Source organism: Poecile atricapillus, chromosome 14 (genome assembly GCF_030490865.1).
Source record: "Poecile atricapillus isolate bPoeAtr1 chromosome 14, bPoeAtr1.hap1, whole genome shotgun sequence".
NCBI classification, from domain to species: domain Eukaryota; kingdom Metazoa; phylum Chordata; class Aves; order Passeriformes; family Paridae; genus Poecile; species Poecile atricapillus.
Window position 1 is genome coordinate 13,703,934 of NC_081262.1, and position 14,545 is coordinate 13,718,478.

Genomic DNA, 14,545 nt, shown 5'->3' on the forward strand with positions numbered 1-14,545 from the left:
CTCCCACAAGCAAAATCCTGCAGGGAAGCTCTGAAAAGATACTTTTATGTGCCCCTCCTCAAAAAGGAGCTGCTCAGTTGAAACCAAGCATAAACCCCATAAGCTGATCCCTCCTTCCCTCCTGGTTGGGAGCCCTCTCCAGTTTCACCTTTGTTTCAGGAGAACAATGTCTTTTAACAAATGGAATAAACCTGTATTTCAAGCTTTCAAGCTTATTTTTTCCCACTGGTCAACAGACACCACAGATCTTTTTATTGGCTCAAGTAGTTGCCTTAAAGTCAAGAGAAGTAAATGATCTTTTGTCTGTGGCAAATGGAATTCCCCTCACGTTGTCCTCTGCTCAGCACTGTGAGCACAGCAGTACCCAGAGGCCTGAAATACTGCAGTAATGCCAAGATGTTGCCCACCTTCACTGTGTTCCCCTGAACCTGATAAAGGAAAGCAAGATCGTGTTTCCAGGGGCAGAAGAGAAACTGAGGCAGCACTTACACACCCAGCAACGCAGGCAGGAGGCAGGGAAACAACATTCATGTGGGAAAATGAAAATGTACATGGCACAAGCAAGGAGAGCATCTTCTCTTGAATACACTCACTTTCCTGTGTAAATTCAGTCTGCAGGAAGCTGCTCTCATCTTCTACCCAACCCTCTTCCCCTGAGACAGCCCCAGCATGAAGAGAAAAAGAGCCAGCAAGTCAAAAACAAAGCTGGCAAGGCTCAAAATGAAAAACCCATTGGAAATTAAAACACTTCTTCTCCTCTCTCAGTACTGCATGAGGTCATTTCTAGATGCTTCCAGTTTCAAGGAGGGCAGGTTACAAGACAATAAATTCTTAGCAGAGGCTGTTGGAACAAGTTGGCAAAAGCCTAATATAGCATGGAAACAGTGCTAAAACAAGCCAGGCTCCTGAGGAGGACATCATTTTCCATTCTGAAGCATGCTATAAATTCCATTATCACTTAATAAATATTAATAGAGAATTTATAAATGGAACCCATATAGATCTGTCTGACCAGGAACAATGTCACCAATGGGCACTTGTGCAGCAGGGCATGGGGAGGGGAAGAAATGAAACTCCCAACACATAGGAACTGAGACAGAGGCAGGGCAGAAACCCAGATTCTGGCACTGCAAATACATGAGCAGAGAAAGGAATGCTTGTTTCAAGTCTCACTGCTGGTTTCTATAAGGAAACTAATGGGATGGGCTGATGGAAAGAGCTTTTCTTCTGCTTGGGTGTCTGTGCTTCCCTTGGGTATCCAAGATCAGCTGCATTTAGCAAATGCTTCCTTCCCTAAAATTTAACAGCACTTCACTGCCTTTTGCACTCTGTCCAAGGGGATGCAGCATCCCACTGCTTGCCCTTGCAGCATGTCTTGTTGAGAATTTGCCAAGTAGGAAAAGAGGAAACTTTGACAAAGCCACAGCTGTCCCTAGGGAAGCCACAGCTGCAGCTGCTAACCTGCCATGTCCGTGACTGGTTTTTGTTTCCCTATCAGGCCCCTTTCTCCACCTTCAGCATCAGGACCACGCAGCCAAAGCAAAGAAAGGGCAGTTCAGTGTCAGGGTACACAACCTGCCCTCTTGCAGCACAGCTGGGACCTCCCAAACCCTCCACCTTGCCCCCAAAGCACCACCCCACACCACAGAACTCACCCATCAGGCTCTGCCGCTCCTCCTTCTTCTTCGCCTTCTGCTTGGCCTCCAGCTGGATGATGGAAAGCGGAGGGGGAACGATGGGGCTGGGCATGGCGCTGGCAGCAAACCTGGCCAGAAGGCCCAAGCCACTCTCATCCAGGGCAGGTGACGACAGCCTGTCTGTGCCATCCGTGCCATAGTCCTCTGCTTCCTCCTCTTCCTCCTCGTCGTCATCCTCCTCCTCCTCCTCCGAGCTGGAATCTGGCACGCAGAAAACAGGGAGCCCATTACAAATCTCACGGAGTTGTGCGCCAGCCACATTCCCAACCCGAACCGCACCTCTCCTGCTGCTCTGTGCCCACCTAAGCAGCACTGAGCCACCCAGGACTGAGCCACGAGATGCTGGCCACGGGCACACACGTGTCCTTGCAGCCATAGAGCCGGTGTCACCCTGCCTGCCACCACCCTGCAAGGACACAGCAGTACAGGGTACGGCAAAGACGACCCACTCAGGGCAAGGGAGGGGAGAGCAGGGTGTTGGCAGATTTGAAAAGGATGCCAGGCACCCCTTCCCTACAGCTTTCAGGAGGAATTAAAAACTTAATTCCTTTGAAAATCCCAACCTGGGAGCTGTGGGATTCCCCTCCCGCCCACCAACACTTCCTCCATAACGAAATCCATTAGTGTAATCAGAACCAGAGATCAGCATGGAAGGGGAATACCAGAGAGCAGCCTGTGCCATGGGGGGAGGCAAGGGAAACATAGGGAGGAGAAGGGGCAGGAAGCAAAAATGCAAAGAGGGGGGGAGAAATAATAATTTGAAAGCAATGGATTTGGAATGCATAAGGGAGGAAAGTGTAGGTAGTGTTGGAGACAAGGAGCAGTGTTTGAACCCTCTGCCTCAGAACTCTCCTTGCCTTTCATCTCCCTCTCTACAGCTCAGGATAGGGAAGCCGGGCTCAGCGCAGGCAGGAAGAGCTGCCCACAGCCAAAATCTAATTCTGGCAAAGAAATCAGCTTCACTGCCTGTCTCGGCTGACACCTGCAGAGCAGTGGGCTGAGGGTTTCCTCTAGGGTGTGTACATAGCAGGTATTTTGGGGGGTAGATGCTCAGAGAGTGGCACCTCTCCCTCCCTACAGCGCTTCCCAAGAGTCTGTCAGCAGCTCAGAGGCAATTAATTTTAACAGCATCTCATCCAGTGAGTGCTGGTGAGCAAGCCACTTCACAAATGCACATATACCACACACACACACACTTATACACACACATATATGAGCACAGAGATCTATAAAAAAATATATTTTTAACTGTGAAAAGTGTGTCTGGGAAAGATATTTCATTTCTCTTGAAATTGAGGGCTTAAGTAGGATCACTGAGGCTGCTGGAAAATTTCCACCACTAGCAGGAGCCCTGTTCTGAGCCCACTCCCCAGCTCCTACCAGCCACTATCCTTGTGTCTGAAATCCAGCCAAATGAGAAACCAGATCCTTTCAAAATGAGCTGGAATGAACATGAAAATCCTTTTCTTTTCACATATGCCCTCTGGGATAGATAAAAACGTCCTCAACACTTGGTTGCTCAGAAAAAAAACAACACAATAACACAAGTGTTATTTTTCCATGATATTAGAAAAAAACAGGAATATCAGAAAACAATGTTCTCATCCTTGTATTTTATCAACTGAGGTAACTGGCAGCTTTTTTTTCCTTTTTTTTTAACATGGATGGTTTATCTCTGTAGCATACATCTGATAGTCACAGAATACTAATTTTTAACTGCATAAAAACTCCTTCCCCATTTCAGTTGCTCAGACTGGTCACTTGTGATATAAAAGTGCTACAAAACCTACAATCCTGCAGTCTACACCAAGAAATCCACAGCCCTGTTCACTCATTGCATAAAAACCACATTAAAAAAAATAATAAAAAATCCACAGCAAATTGGGATCAGATTCCTTCCCCTACCAGAAAACAGGGCACAACTGCTGTTTTTATATCACATTTTGCCAAAAAGAAAACAAATCCAGATGAACTTTATTCTGAGATGTGAAAACCACCTGCCTGAAAAGCAGCAAAACCGTGCCCAAGTTCAGTGACACTCTGTGGGGTAGCAAGACTTTCTCCATCCATCCCATCTAGCTCTGAAATCCAGCAATTTTCAGCAAAAACTGAGAAAAAATGAAAAAATCAACCTGTACAGCCCCTCATGACTGTACAGTCCCTCATCTCAGACATGAGAGCTGGCTGAGCAGAGAGTGGCTCAGTGAGTAGCTGGGAAGGAAAACAGGGGGGAAAAAAAAGGGGAAAGTTTGCAGGAAAATCCCCCCATGACCAGTCCAGCCCCACTGCCCAGCAGCACCATTCCTTCAGCAAGGGCAAAAGCAGCTCCAGTGTTTCAGAGGCACTCAGCTAAAACAGATTTAAAAGCCAGGATGGCAGTGGCTGTACCTCAGGCTACAGAAAATATACAATACAATGAGGAGCCTGGTGGTTATTCCAACCTCCTGCTCATACACGGCGTCACGCTACGGAAAGACAACTGAAGACAGTCCCTTGTCAGCATTTTTACCACAACACTTTTATTTTTATCTGCAGGAGATACAATTTCCAGCCTGAAAATAACCCCATTTTAACACATTCACAGCACAGATCTATCCTCCTCCACCTCTCATGGTGAGGATAGATCTTGCTAACCCCACTCCACATACACAACCCAATCCCTGCTCCTCTTCTTTCTGATTTTCCAAGGGACAAAAAGTAACAAATGAAGCAAAAAGAAGACATTTGGGGCTCTGCTCTAAGCCCACATGATTCTAAAGTAAGTCCCCAAACTTCTGGCCATGGTGACAAATAAGCTGCTGGTGCTCTCTGTCCATCTGTACAGCTCCTTGGAGAGACTGGTGTCTGTATTTAATGGGAAGCAGGAGTTTTACTCCTACTGTACCCAAACTGTGTGTGGGTTTAAAATTAACTGTGCACAGATGCCTTTACACAATTGAAGCCTCAGTATTTCTTTTGTTCTGAAAAGGTGATTTTTAGCTAGCAACGGGGAAAAAGACAGCTAAAAAAAATCATTTTTTCCTTCAATGGTAATTCTGTTAACGCTGAGAGAGGCTAAGGGAAAAAAATGCTCAAAGTTAAAAATATCTAATTGACATTTTTAAGAGCATGTATATGTGTGTGTATACCCACACATGCAACCACACATGTACATACAACTCCACAGCCAAAACAAACAATACATTCATATTTAAATGCTACTGATGCCAGATAAACTGGAGCCAAAGATTATTTTAATTTTTACCTGCACTGAATTAAAACCCAAACCCAGTTAAGAATGTTAAGTTTTCTCATTGCTTTTAACAGCTAAGCAGTCATGGTATTTCACTGTAGGAGAGCAGTAAATGAAGATTTGTTAATGATGAACAGAAATTGGTTAAGCAATTTGGTTTTTAGAGACTGATGTATGTAACAAGACAGGTTGAGGGGGGTGTGAAGAGGAAAGGCTGGAGAAGGGAGGGAGTAAAAACACACACTTAAAACAGTCATTTCACTTTGTAAAAATAAACAGCATGATTTTCTCATAACACCAAGCAGGCCTACAGCATACAAAGCAGGCTAAGTACAGGCAGACTTTAGACAGCTACTGGGTCATTAACATCTGATTTCTGTGATCTGTCCAAATTCTGGAGGTTACTTATTTTTGAGTGTCCAATTTAAGACTGTACTTTTTTTTTTTTTTTTTTTTTTTAAGCCAATTCTCTTCATTGGAAGATTTTCCCCCTCCATGTGCTGTGCTGTTGACTCCAGAAGTGCTTATGAAAAATTAAAAAATATTACAACTATCACATGGGAATGTGTAGGGAACTGGTTACCCCTCACTGCTTTTTTTTAATTGGGATAAAATCATCCTGCAAATCAGAAAAAGAGAACAGAGAAGAAGGCACTAAATTCTAAAGGAAAACAGAGTATATGGAGGAGGAGAAGGAGGACTTATGGGTTTTTGGTTTCAGAAAGCTCAAGGAATTACCTATCCTGGTGGGTTTTAACCCACATCAGCAGTTTCCTCTCCAAGGTCACTAAATTAAAAGCCACAAGTTTTGCCTCTTATCAGAGTGGCAACGTGATGTTTGGTCTGTAAGAAAGCAGTGTGTCCCTCCCTCATCTATGTCAAACCAGATTGACAGAAAACAGATTTTTCTGCAGCTAATCCCACCTTTGACACAGATACTGCAGGGCCAAGCAATATCCCTGACACAGGGACATTTCTGCACCGTGGCCCAGAAACCTTTAAGGTTTGCATCTTGGACTCTCATCTGCAAATCCTTTCCCTGGCTGGGCTAAGGGGTTCTCCAAAAAGTTGTTCAGCAAACAGCAAAGCATTTCTGGAGTCCTCAAACACACACACACGCACGTGCAAACCTTCCAAGCGAGACTCTTCATGGACAGAGGAGAGTTGAAAACGGACAGCAATCATTTTCAAAACTGAAATAACCAAGAGAATGCAAGAAAGCTACGTGTCATTATTCATGGAGGCAACATCGAAACGTCTGAGGCTGACAGATGACATAAAGAAAAGTTATTTTGCCTACCTACATAACAATGGTCAAGGTTCAGGTTCATGGCTAGTGACCCTCGCTGAGAAGTGTCTGCCCTACAACCAGCCAACCACTTTGCTTCTTTAGTGCAGCGTGAGAGCAAATGCAAGAGACCGACACAGACATTCAAAGCATCATGGATAGGGGCAGGGGTGAAAGGGTTGGTCAAGCAGCTGCAAGGAGAAAGCGAGCACTTCTAGAAAAGCTGAGGTTATTAATCGGTTTAGTATTCAGGGAAAGCCATTAGAAACCCTATTACCCAAATATCCCTTCAAGAAATGCTTCTGACAGAAAAAAAAAAAAAAAAAATAAAAAAAAAATATTTTCAGGAAAAAAAAAAAACCCAAATTGTAACCAATAATCCCTTCCCACCTCCCTCTCCATACCCACCTCCCACCCCAGGGGGTTTTGCATCTTTGGTTTCCCCACCATTAAATGACACCCCAGTGGGATTTACAATAATTTCCCCATTTGTTTCAGATTCCCCAACCTCCTCCCATACCCCCTCCCCTCCCCAGATTTTATCCTATAAAATTGGGATTTTTAGTTTATTTCTTCTAATAAAGCAGACAGGTTACTTGAAAAATAAACAAAGGGACAAGTTACCTCTCTGCTTACCTGGAGCAAAACCAAAAAGCAAACCCAAAACCCCCCTCAAGAACTTGGCACCTAAAAGGGATTGATATCCTCAAAATTTCCAACAGCAGCAAAACAAACAAAGAAAAGATGCAGGAAGGAACAAGGAAGGGAAGAATGGAAGTTAACGCAGACTCTTCATGGAAATGTGGCAATCTCAGCTTTACATAAAATCCACTATCCCCACAACTTTTTGGGCTCTCTAAAGAACAATTTTTTTTTTTTTTTTTTTTTTTTTGACACATGTATTTCTCTTTTGGGTTTTCTTTGAAATGCACTGATGGGTCCAGCCCAGAGCCACATCAAACCAAATCAACATTCTGTATCTTTCTTCTGTGTTTGATAATTTTCTTTCTTTTTCTTATTTTTTTTTTTAGCTTTAATTATCTTTCTTTGGAGGTTGGGTTTGGAGGGAAGAAAAACCAAACAGGTGCACAGAGGAAATTAACATCAAAAAACTCAGGGGAAAAAAAAAAACAAAAAGCCAAACAAAAAAATCTATCCAGCCCTGTTTTTCAATTAACAGCCCTGAGCAGTGTAAAACACTAAAAGGCTTTTGCTGGGCTACATCCAGCTCTGCCATGTAACTTAGATAACAACTGGGGATGCTCTTGCTTTGCATTCAGCCCAGCCAAGCTACTTTCTTTCGGGAGCTGAGGGCTCATTAAAATGACCTTTCCCCATGATTATTATTTAATGAGTGTGCTCTAAAACAGAAACCCCTTGTGTCTCTGGAGGAAAAGTCTCAAGTAATCTCTTTTCCCACTGAAGTACTAATGACAGGCTGACAAAAAAAAAGCTGCAAGAAAAAAAATTGGGGTGAGGGTGAGGGAGGGAAACTGCAGAGTCAAATTTAATGTAGTAATTGCAACATCCTTGAGCATCGTGGGTTACGTCTGGGCATCTGTAAAAAAAAATAAAAACCTACCACCCAAAAAGAGACACAAAAACTTGACATTTACACTTTAAAAAATTACAAAGAAAAATTTCTGGCTGTTAAATACACCCTGCACCCTCCTGCAGCAACAACAAGGAGTCAGTGCCTCCATGTTTTATGTGCCTGCTTGGAGAGAGTCTATTACGAAACAAACTAAGAAAGATAAAACCAGAAATGGGTGAACAAAAAAAAAAAATATTAACTTAAAGGGGTCGGGGGGAAAGGGGGAAGTCTAGGCTTTATCTGGACAAATGCAGCAGGGATATTTGAATAATAGAGAGTACCCCAGACTAGGTTAATTCCAGTTCTACTGATGGGGAGTGGGAGCAGGAGGGGGATGCAGAGCAGGATGGAGTGAAGCGGCAACCTAATCGCCTGATAAGAGACACAGCAAGAGAGACAAGGTACACAGGTTTAGTTAAAAATGAACTCGGTATGTTTAATAAAGCTTGGTAAACCAAATTGCAGTACAAACATCAAGTCACACGGCCACACAACAGTACCCCGGTAATAAAAAAAAAAAAAGAAAATAAAAGGGGAGAAGAAATAAAAAATAAGGGGGGAGAATAAGAGAAAAAAGGCAGGAAAAAAAGGGGAGGTAAGAAGCAAGAGGGGAAAAAGAAAAAGGGAGGGAAAAATAAAAGAGGGAAAAAAGGGGGAAAAAAAGGAGAAAAAAAGGAAAGTAATTTAAAAAGCTCCTTTCAAACTTCAACAAGGCTCATGCCAAAATAAAATAATAATAATTAAAATAATAATAATAGTAATAATAATAATATAATGGTGGTGGTGGCAGCAAGGAAGGAAGTGAGGTTAAAACTGAAGGGAGGAAGGGAACAGGAAAGCAGGGAGAGGTGGACACTAAAAGCCAGTCGATATAAAAGCTCTAAAAGAGCCAGCCAGTAAAAATATCACAACGATACAGATACAAAAAGGATAAAAAAATAACCGTTGGGGTGATAAAGCAGGCTACGCTGCCAAGGACAAAGATGGCCGCCCTGGCTCCGACCATCAAAATGGCTGACCCCGGCCCGCCAGGCCCCTCGCCCCCGCCCCGCTCCCACACGGCCGCGGCACGGGCTGCGTTTGCTATAAATTAATAACCTTGATCGAACGAGTCCTCCGAGGAGTCGCTGAAGGAAGATCCCGCCTCGGCCTCCCTCAGCAGCAGGCAGAAGGGCTGCTTCCGCCCCGCCGCCGCCTTCGGCCTCAGCGGCCGCCCGGCCACCGCCGCGCTGCGAGGAGCCGCCCTGGGGCCGCCGGCCGCCCGGCCGCCCTTCCTGCCCGTCGAGCTGTACAGGCCAGGCGGCCGCGGCTTGGCAGCGGACGGGGGCTGCGCTGGCCACTCGTCCCTCAGGGATCCCTCCTCCTCCTCCTCCTCCGAGTCCGTATCTGTGGTCAAAGCGGGTGGGAAGAGCGTTACGTCACTGAATGGGGGTTTGGGGATTTTTTTGGGGGGTTTTGGTATCACCGCTGTCCACCCTTGCCCAAGTGCTCCGTCATAAGCCTTGTGCTCAACAACCATAGAAATTCACATTTCCCACATTCTATCACAAATGTTCTCCATCTCCTTGTCTTCCCTCAAGATACAAAGAGTGTTTTTAGCTAGGCAAGAGAAAAATGAAGCAAACATTTCCACTATGAAAATGTCCACCAAAGGCACAGTAACAATCAACTGTCAACAACTGGACCATCAACCTGAATTTGCCTTGATTATGGTGATACTCAACACTCTTGACCTGAATCTCCTTTTCTACATGAACCAGCTCGCGCAAAGGGTTTTCAACACGTGTGGTTGGAGCAAGCCCAGCTGCCAAGAAGGCAGGATGTATAACTCCAAATGTCTGACTCCAAACACACTGCCCCAGATGCTCCACGGCGTACACCGCAAAAGGGCAGGGACCAAGCCGTTCCTCGGTCGGCGAACCACGGTTTTACAAAGCTCCTAAGCCTTGTGGGCAGTGAGAAGTTACCCAGCCATCCCCTCTGGTATCTGATGAGAGGGACAAAAAGCATATGGTACCCCTGGATGCAATAGAAGTGGGTGTAAATTGTCACCTCCCCGTTTGTGGACTTGCCCTCATCTCCACGTTACAGATGTTGTGGCATCACTCCCCAAGTCCAGTGCACTGGGTTGTGGAGAGGAAGACATGAAGAATGGCAAGTTTAGGAGGCTCAAAGCCCAAATATGCATATTATTTTGGACACCTGACTTTTCTTAAAATTTGTGGGAGTAGGATGCTCAGTTCACCCTTTGGATCTATGCCCAAAGTTTTCAGGACTCAAGACAGAAAATCCTGAGGTCAAGAAGCAGAAGGATTTGGCACCAGTCCCACTTCTCCTTCTCCACATGAGCAGCCCACCTATCATGGGAGGTGCTGCCATATGCTCGACCTGCCTCCCCAAATTCACCATGCCTGAGTGATTAAATGACAGGCTGAGACCCTTCTCTTGAACCTGCACACAGCTGAAAAACCAAAGCTGAGCTGTTTCCTCAGTCGCAACAATCCTGAGCTGAGACCTGAGTGACAAAGGGAACATTCCTACACCAGGAGACTCACTGGACAGTGGTCCGATAGAAGCTCTCTTAGGTCTGGATGGGAGTTTTTGCTCATGAAACCACAGTGCCAAGTGTGAAGGCACTGTAAAAGCTCCCTCTGCATGAGCCAAGGCTTTAGCTCCAGCAACAGCCCATCCTTCCTATTCCCATTAGCTGCAGAACCCACAGTTTAGGAGATATGTGTCTGTCCTTGGGAGTAAAGCACACTCAGGAAGAGAACTGCTGGGTAGTGTGTACAGCACAATAAGCCAAAGGCTGTGTTCAAGTCCAGTGGACACAATGACTCCTATTTTGCCATCTAAATGGCTAATTTCATGCCAAACATTTGTTCCATTGGAGAGTCACTAGCTCATCTTCCCCATTAGTGAAATTTCTAAACTAGTGTTGCACCAGGAGATATATTTGTTATGCACACAAACACCCCATAAAGGTTTTAACATGGTTTTAAATAGCTGCAAGCAAAGGGAAAGATGTGTGTGCAAGTGAGCTGAGACCATTACACAACGGTCTCAGACCATAAACTCTGCCCCAATGTCTGCCTGAACTGTTAAAGACTCTCCTATGTTTGGTTCTACTGTTTTCCCAACACTGTCAGCAATTCAGATTTTTTTCCTTCTGTAACAGGGGTCAGTTGCTGGAACCTTCACCTCAGGCACACTCTGGGTTCAGAACTAACAATAACCACACTGATGTGGGGTGGGGACAAACACCTATGAGACAGATGGGGAAGGCTCAGCACAGCCAGCCAGGAAGCAAGCTGTGACACTGAAGGGCAGGAGGATGCTCAGGAACATCAGTGTCACTGGCAGGCTTTTCCTTTCCAACAGATTCCATGGCATAATCCTAAAGCCAAGCCAAATGAACTCAGCAAGGACTTCAAAAGACAACTACCTCCTAGAGAAGAGGCTCCACCTGCTCATCTGACAGGTAGAAGAAGAGTGTCTACTCCCACCAAAAGCAAGAGCATGGGTCAACTTCTTTAAGTGTTTTTCCCCCCTGATGATGAATACAGCACAGGTCAGGAAGAGACACACTGATCGTGGCTTCCCCTTGGACAGCAAGATGGGCAGACAGCCCATGCTGACCCCAAAGATGCAGGAGCAGCCACTGGGTGGAGAAGGTCACCTTTCATTCTTGAGCAAAACCAGACCCATCTGCAAGACCCCTTTCAATAGGCCAGAAACTCCCACCACAACCCCTCCTACAGATAGAAGAGATACAAAAGAGGTTACTTACTGTAGGAGTAGCTGCTAACTTCAGATATTGCTGGTGAATGGGAAACCTTGAGCTGATTTTTGACTTTTAACCCCACCTCCATCTTCTTCATTTTGGCAGTCACTTTGTTTTTACCTTCCTTGGCAGTTTTCAGTGACAAGCCCAGGTTCTTGGCCAGGCTCTTCTCCTCCTTGCTTGGCAGAGCCTCATGGGCTGGGAGGTACCTGCTGCCACCTCCACTGGTTTTGAGCTTTCCCCCAGAGCTGTCAGCAAACTTGAAGGGAGATTTGAGCTTGTCTTGTTTGGTGAGAGACAGGGCCTTGTCAAGCTTGCTGGCCAGCTGCTCCTGATCTGATGGCACCTTCTTCTTTTTGAGCTTTAACTGCCGAGGTGAAAGGAAGAGACAAGGTGAGCATAGAGCAGATATGACAGACCTGAGGGATTTTAATAGCCCTCCAAATTGTCTCATGCATGTAGTTAATCAGTCTTAGCCCCAGTTGCCATAACCCACCATGGTTCTAGGGAGGAAGAAGAGGAAGATGTCAGCAAACAGTAGAGTTTTACTCTTACTGAGCACTACAAAATTGCAAGATTAACATAGGAAACCTGAATGTTCTTCCAAAACAAATATGTTCATAGAACAACATACTTTGGTGTTCTTTTTTCTCTGCACCACCTGGTTTTTAGGGTATGTTTGGGTTGGTTTTACAAGCTTTTCTCTAAATCACAAGGATTAAAAATCTTCTTTACCCAAGACCCAGCCAAATAAATAAGGATTTCCACATAATCAACCAGCTCCAGAGGCTGGAATACCAAAAAAACCCAAATACCTCTCAGCATGAGGATCAGCACCACTGCACTACAGCCGAGCTGTTACATCCTTTTTGGTATTTTCTTGCTTCTTGAAAAAAGTAAATATATTTTACATGTGCTACAGCTAGATAACAGCAGCTCTAACTCAGTACTTTGCCTGCTTGCATTTTGGACTTCATCAGCAGCTTAAAGCTCCAGTAAATATCTCATTGCCTCAACAGGAGCAGAAGAAAATCCTGCATTTGAAATAGCAAGGTTGTGCTCCCATTCCTCCCTCGCTTTGGGAGATCCATTTCCCTGCGCTCTCTCAATATGCAAAGGGGTAAGAGAAGCCCTGCTCTGGATTCAGAGCCAGTGCAGCACTGAATGCTCTGGCTGGCTCCAAGGCACTTGACTGCTGCCTTCCAAAGAGGTTCAACCTCTGTAAGCCAACATTAGCCCCTCCACTGCACACAATCCTCTCTTGAGGAGCATCTAAACCCATGTGGACTGAAGAGCAGACACTGAAAGATCAGGAGTCCAAGCCAACACCAGCAAAGCAGGAAAGAGATAGGCTTTTGGCCTGTGGCTCCATGTTCCCCATGAGGGCACTGACCTCATTTGAGAAGCTGGGAGCCGCATCGTGCTCTTCCCAGCTTGGGTTCTTCCCTTTCATCTTGCCACTGCTGCTCTCCACATCCTCGTCCTCCTCCGGGAGGGCCCCTTTGTGCCTCTTCTTCATGCCCTCACCAGTCTCAGAGTCTTCAGAGAGTAACAAGGACTTGCTCAGTCTGCAAGCCAAGCACAGGACGCGTCAAGGTGGGGGGGCTTTCCTCCTTGTGGTCCCCACCAAGCTCAAAAGTGAGGTTAAATGCCTCCTAAGACAGTGGGGATCCTCAGCGGGAGCCAAGTCTACTGTGAAGTGACAGCAGTTTGAACAAGGTTTCCCACCAAACTGGAGAGCCAAGGAGCCCTTTGTGCACACTCTTGGCCACCAGGAGACATGAGGGTGCCCGAAATCAGAGACCAGCAAAGTGGTCTCTAAAAGGAAGTGCTTGGTGTCTTTGTAACAGCCACCAAAAAGTGCCTGATTTGGTACAGAGCAGCAACAGGAAGGACTGACAGATGAGGTGGCCCTTAAGGTCTTTTCCCACTTCTACTTCCATGGACTCTGGAGGTGCAGAGAGAGACTTCTGAGGCCCAGGGAGGTGCCTCACTGCCCAGACACTTGATTTGGTTGCTTTGGTATGAGCTGGAGGTGGCAAGGAAGTGCCACATGGGGTGACAGGGAGGGACAAAGGCACTGCAAGGACTGGCTCACTCCAGTCTCCAAGTCTGGCCCCTAGTGAAAGGCACGTGTGATCTACGTCACTGGACTAAATTTGGGATTTGGGGGGAAAGGAGAGGGTAAATAAATAAGAAAATAAAATAAAAAATAAAGTAGGTGAGACTATAAGCACATCTTTCCCGGCTCCCCAGCCATCTCCAGTAACTATGGATGATCAGTCAATACCTCAAGATTCCTACCAAGCTTCCATTTCAAGCTCTCATTTGCTGCCTCCTTCACACTAAGCCTGCTGGTCAGACCATCACCACAAAGCCACTGACACGGGGCAGCCTCCTCAGCTTCCAGGCATTTCCCCTCCCTCTATCCACTCTGCTGACCTGTACAGACAGCTAAACCAACACCAAAGGCCGTGGACACTGGCTGAGGGTGCACCTCCATGTCCCAGAGCAGCCTGATCCAGCATTCCTGTGATCCAGGGACACGCAGCACCCACACATGCACAACTCCAGTGCCTCTGGATGCCTCCAGCCTGTCCAGCCACCCAAACACGAAGAGCAAAACACGGAGCCACCGAGAGAACAGACTTTCAGAAGAGTTGGTCAGTGGGAGCTGGGCACCTGAATCTGATCTGCAGTCTTGAAAAGAACATTTGCAAAAATATGGAGCACGCAGGGAGGCAGCTTGGAAATGCCTTCCCATTGGAGAGGCCATCTATGGTAGGGTAGATGGCCAACAATGGTGAGATCCAAACAAGAGCAGCTGGACTTGTAAAAGAGTAAAAAGCAGAGTACAGAATAATCCAGATGCTTGAAAGAGAGATGTCAGGCAAAACCAGCTCCCACTGATTCAGGGAACAGAGAGGAAGACAGAAGAAACACAGCAGAA

At 45.9% G+C, this 14,545-nt stretch overlaps 1 protein-coding gene across 3 annotated transcripts in view; it reads right to left on the reverse strand.

The window, feature by feature from the left end:
• The window catches only part of TNRC18 (trinucleotide repeat containing 18), a 54,770-nt gene that overhangs the window by 11,049 nt on the left and 29,176 nt on the right, over nt 1–14,545 (reverse strand). For all 3 annotated transcript variants that reach the window (XM_058849294.1, XM_058849293.1, XM_058849292.1), the window contains exons 13-16: nt 12,989–13,163; nt 11,602–11,962; nt 8,910–9,197; nt 1,656–1,898 (exon numbers count right to left, since the gene is read on the reverse strand). In XM_058849294.1, coding sequence (XP_058705277.1) covers nt 1,656–1,898; nt 8,910–9,197; nt 11,602–11,962; nt 12,989–13,163 — 1,067 coding nt within the window. The remainder of the gene's footprint in view (nt 1–1,655; nt 1,899–8,909; nt 9,198–11,601; nt 11,963–12,988; nt 13,164–14,545) is intronic.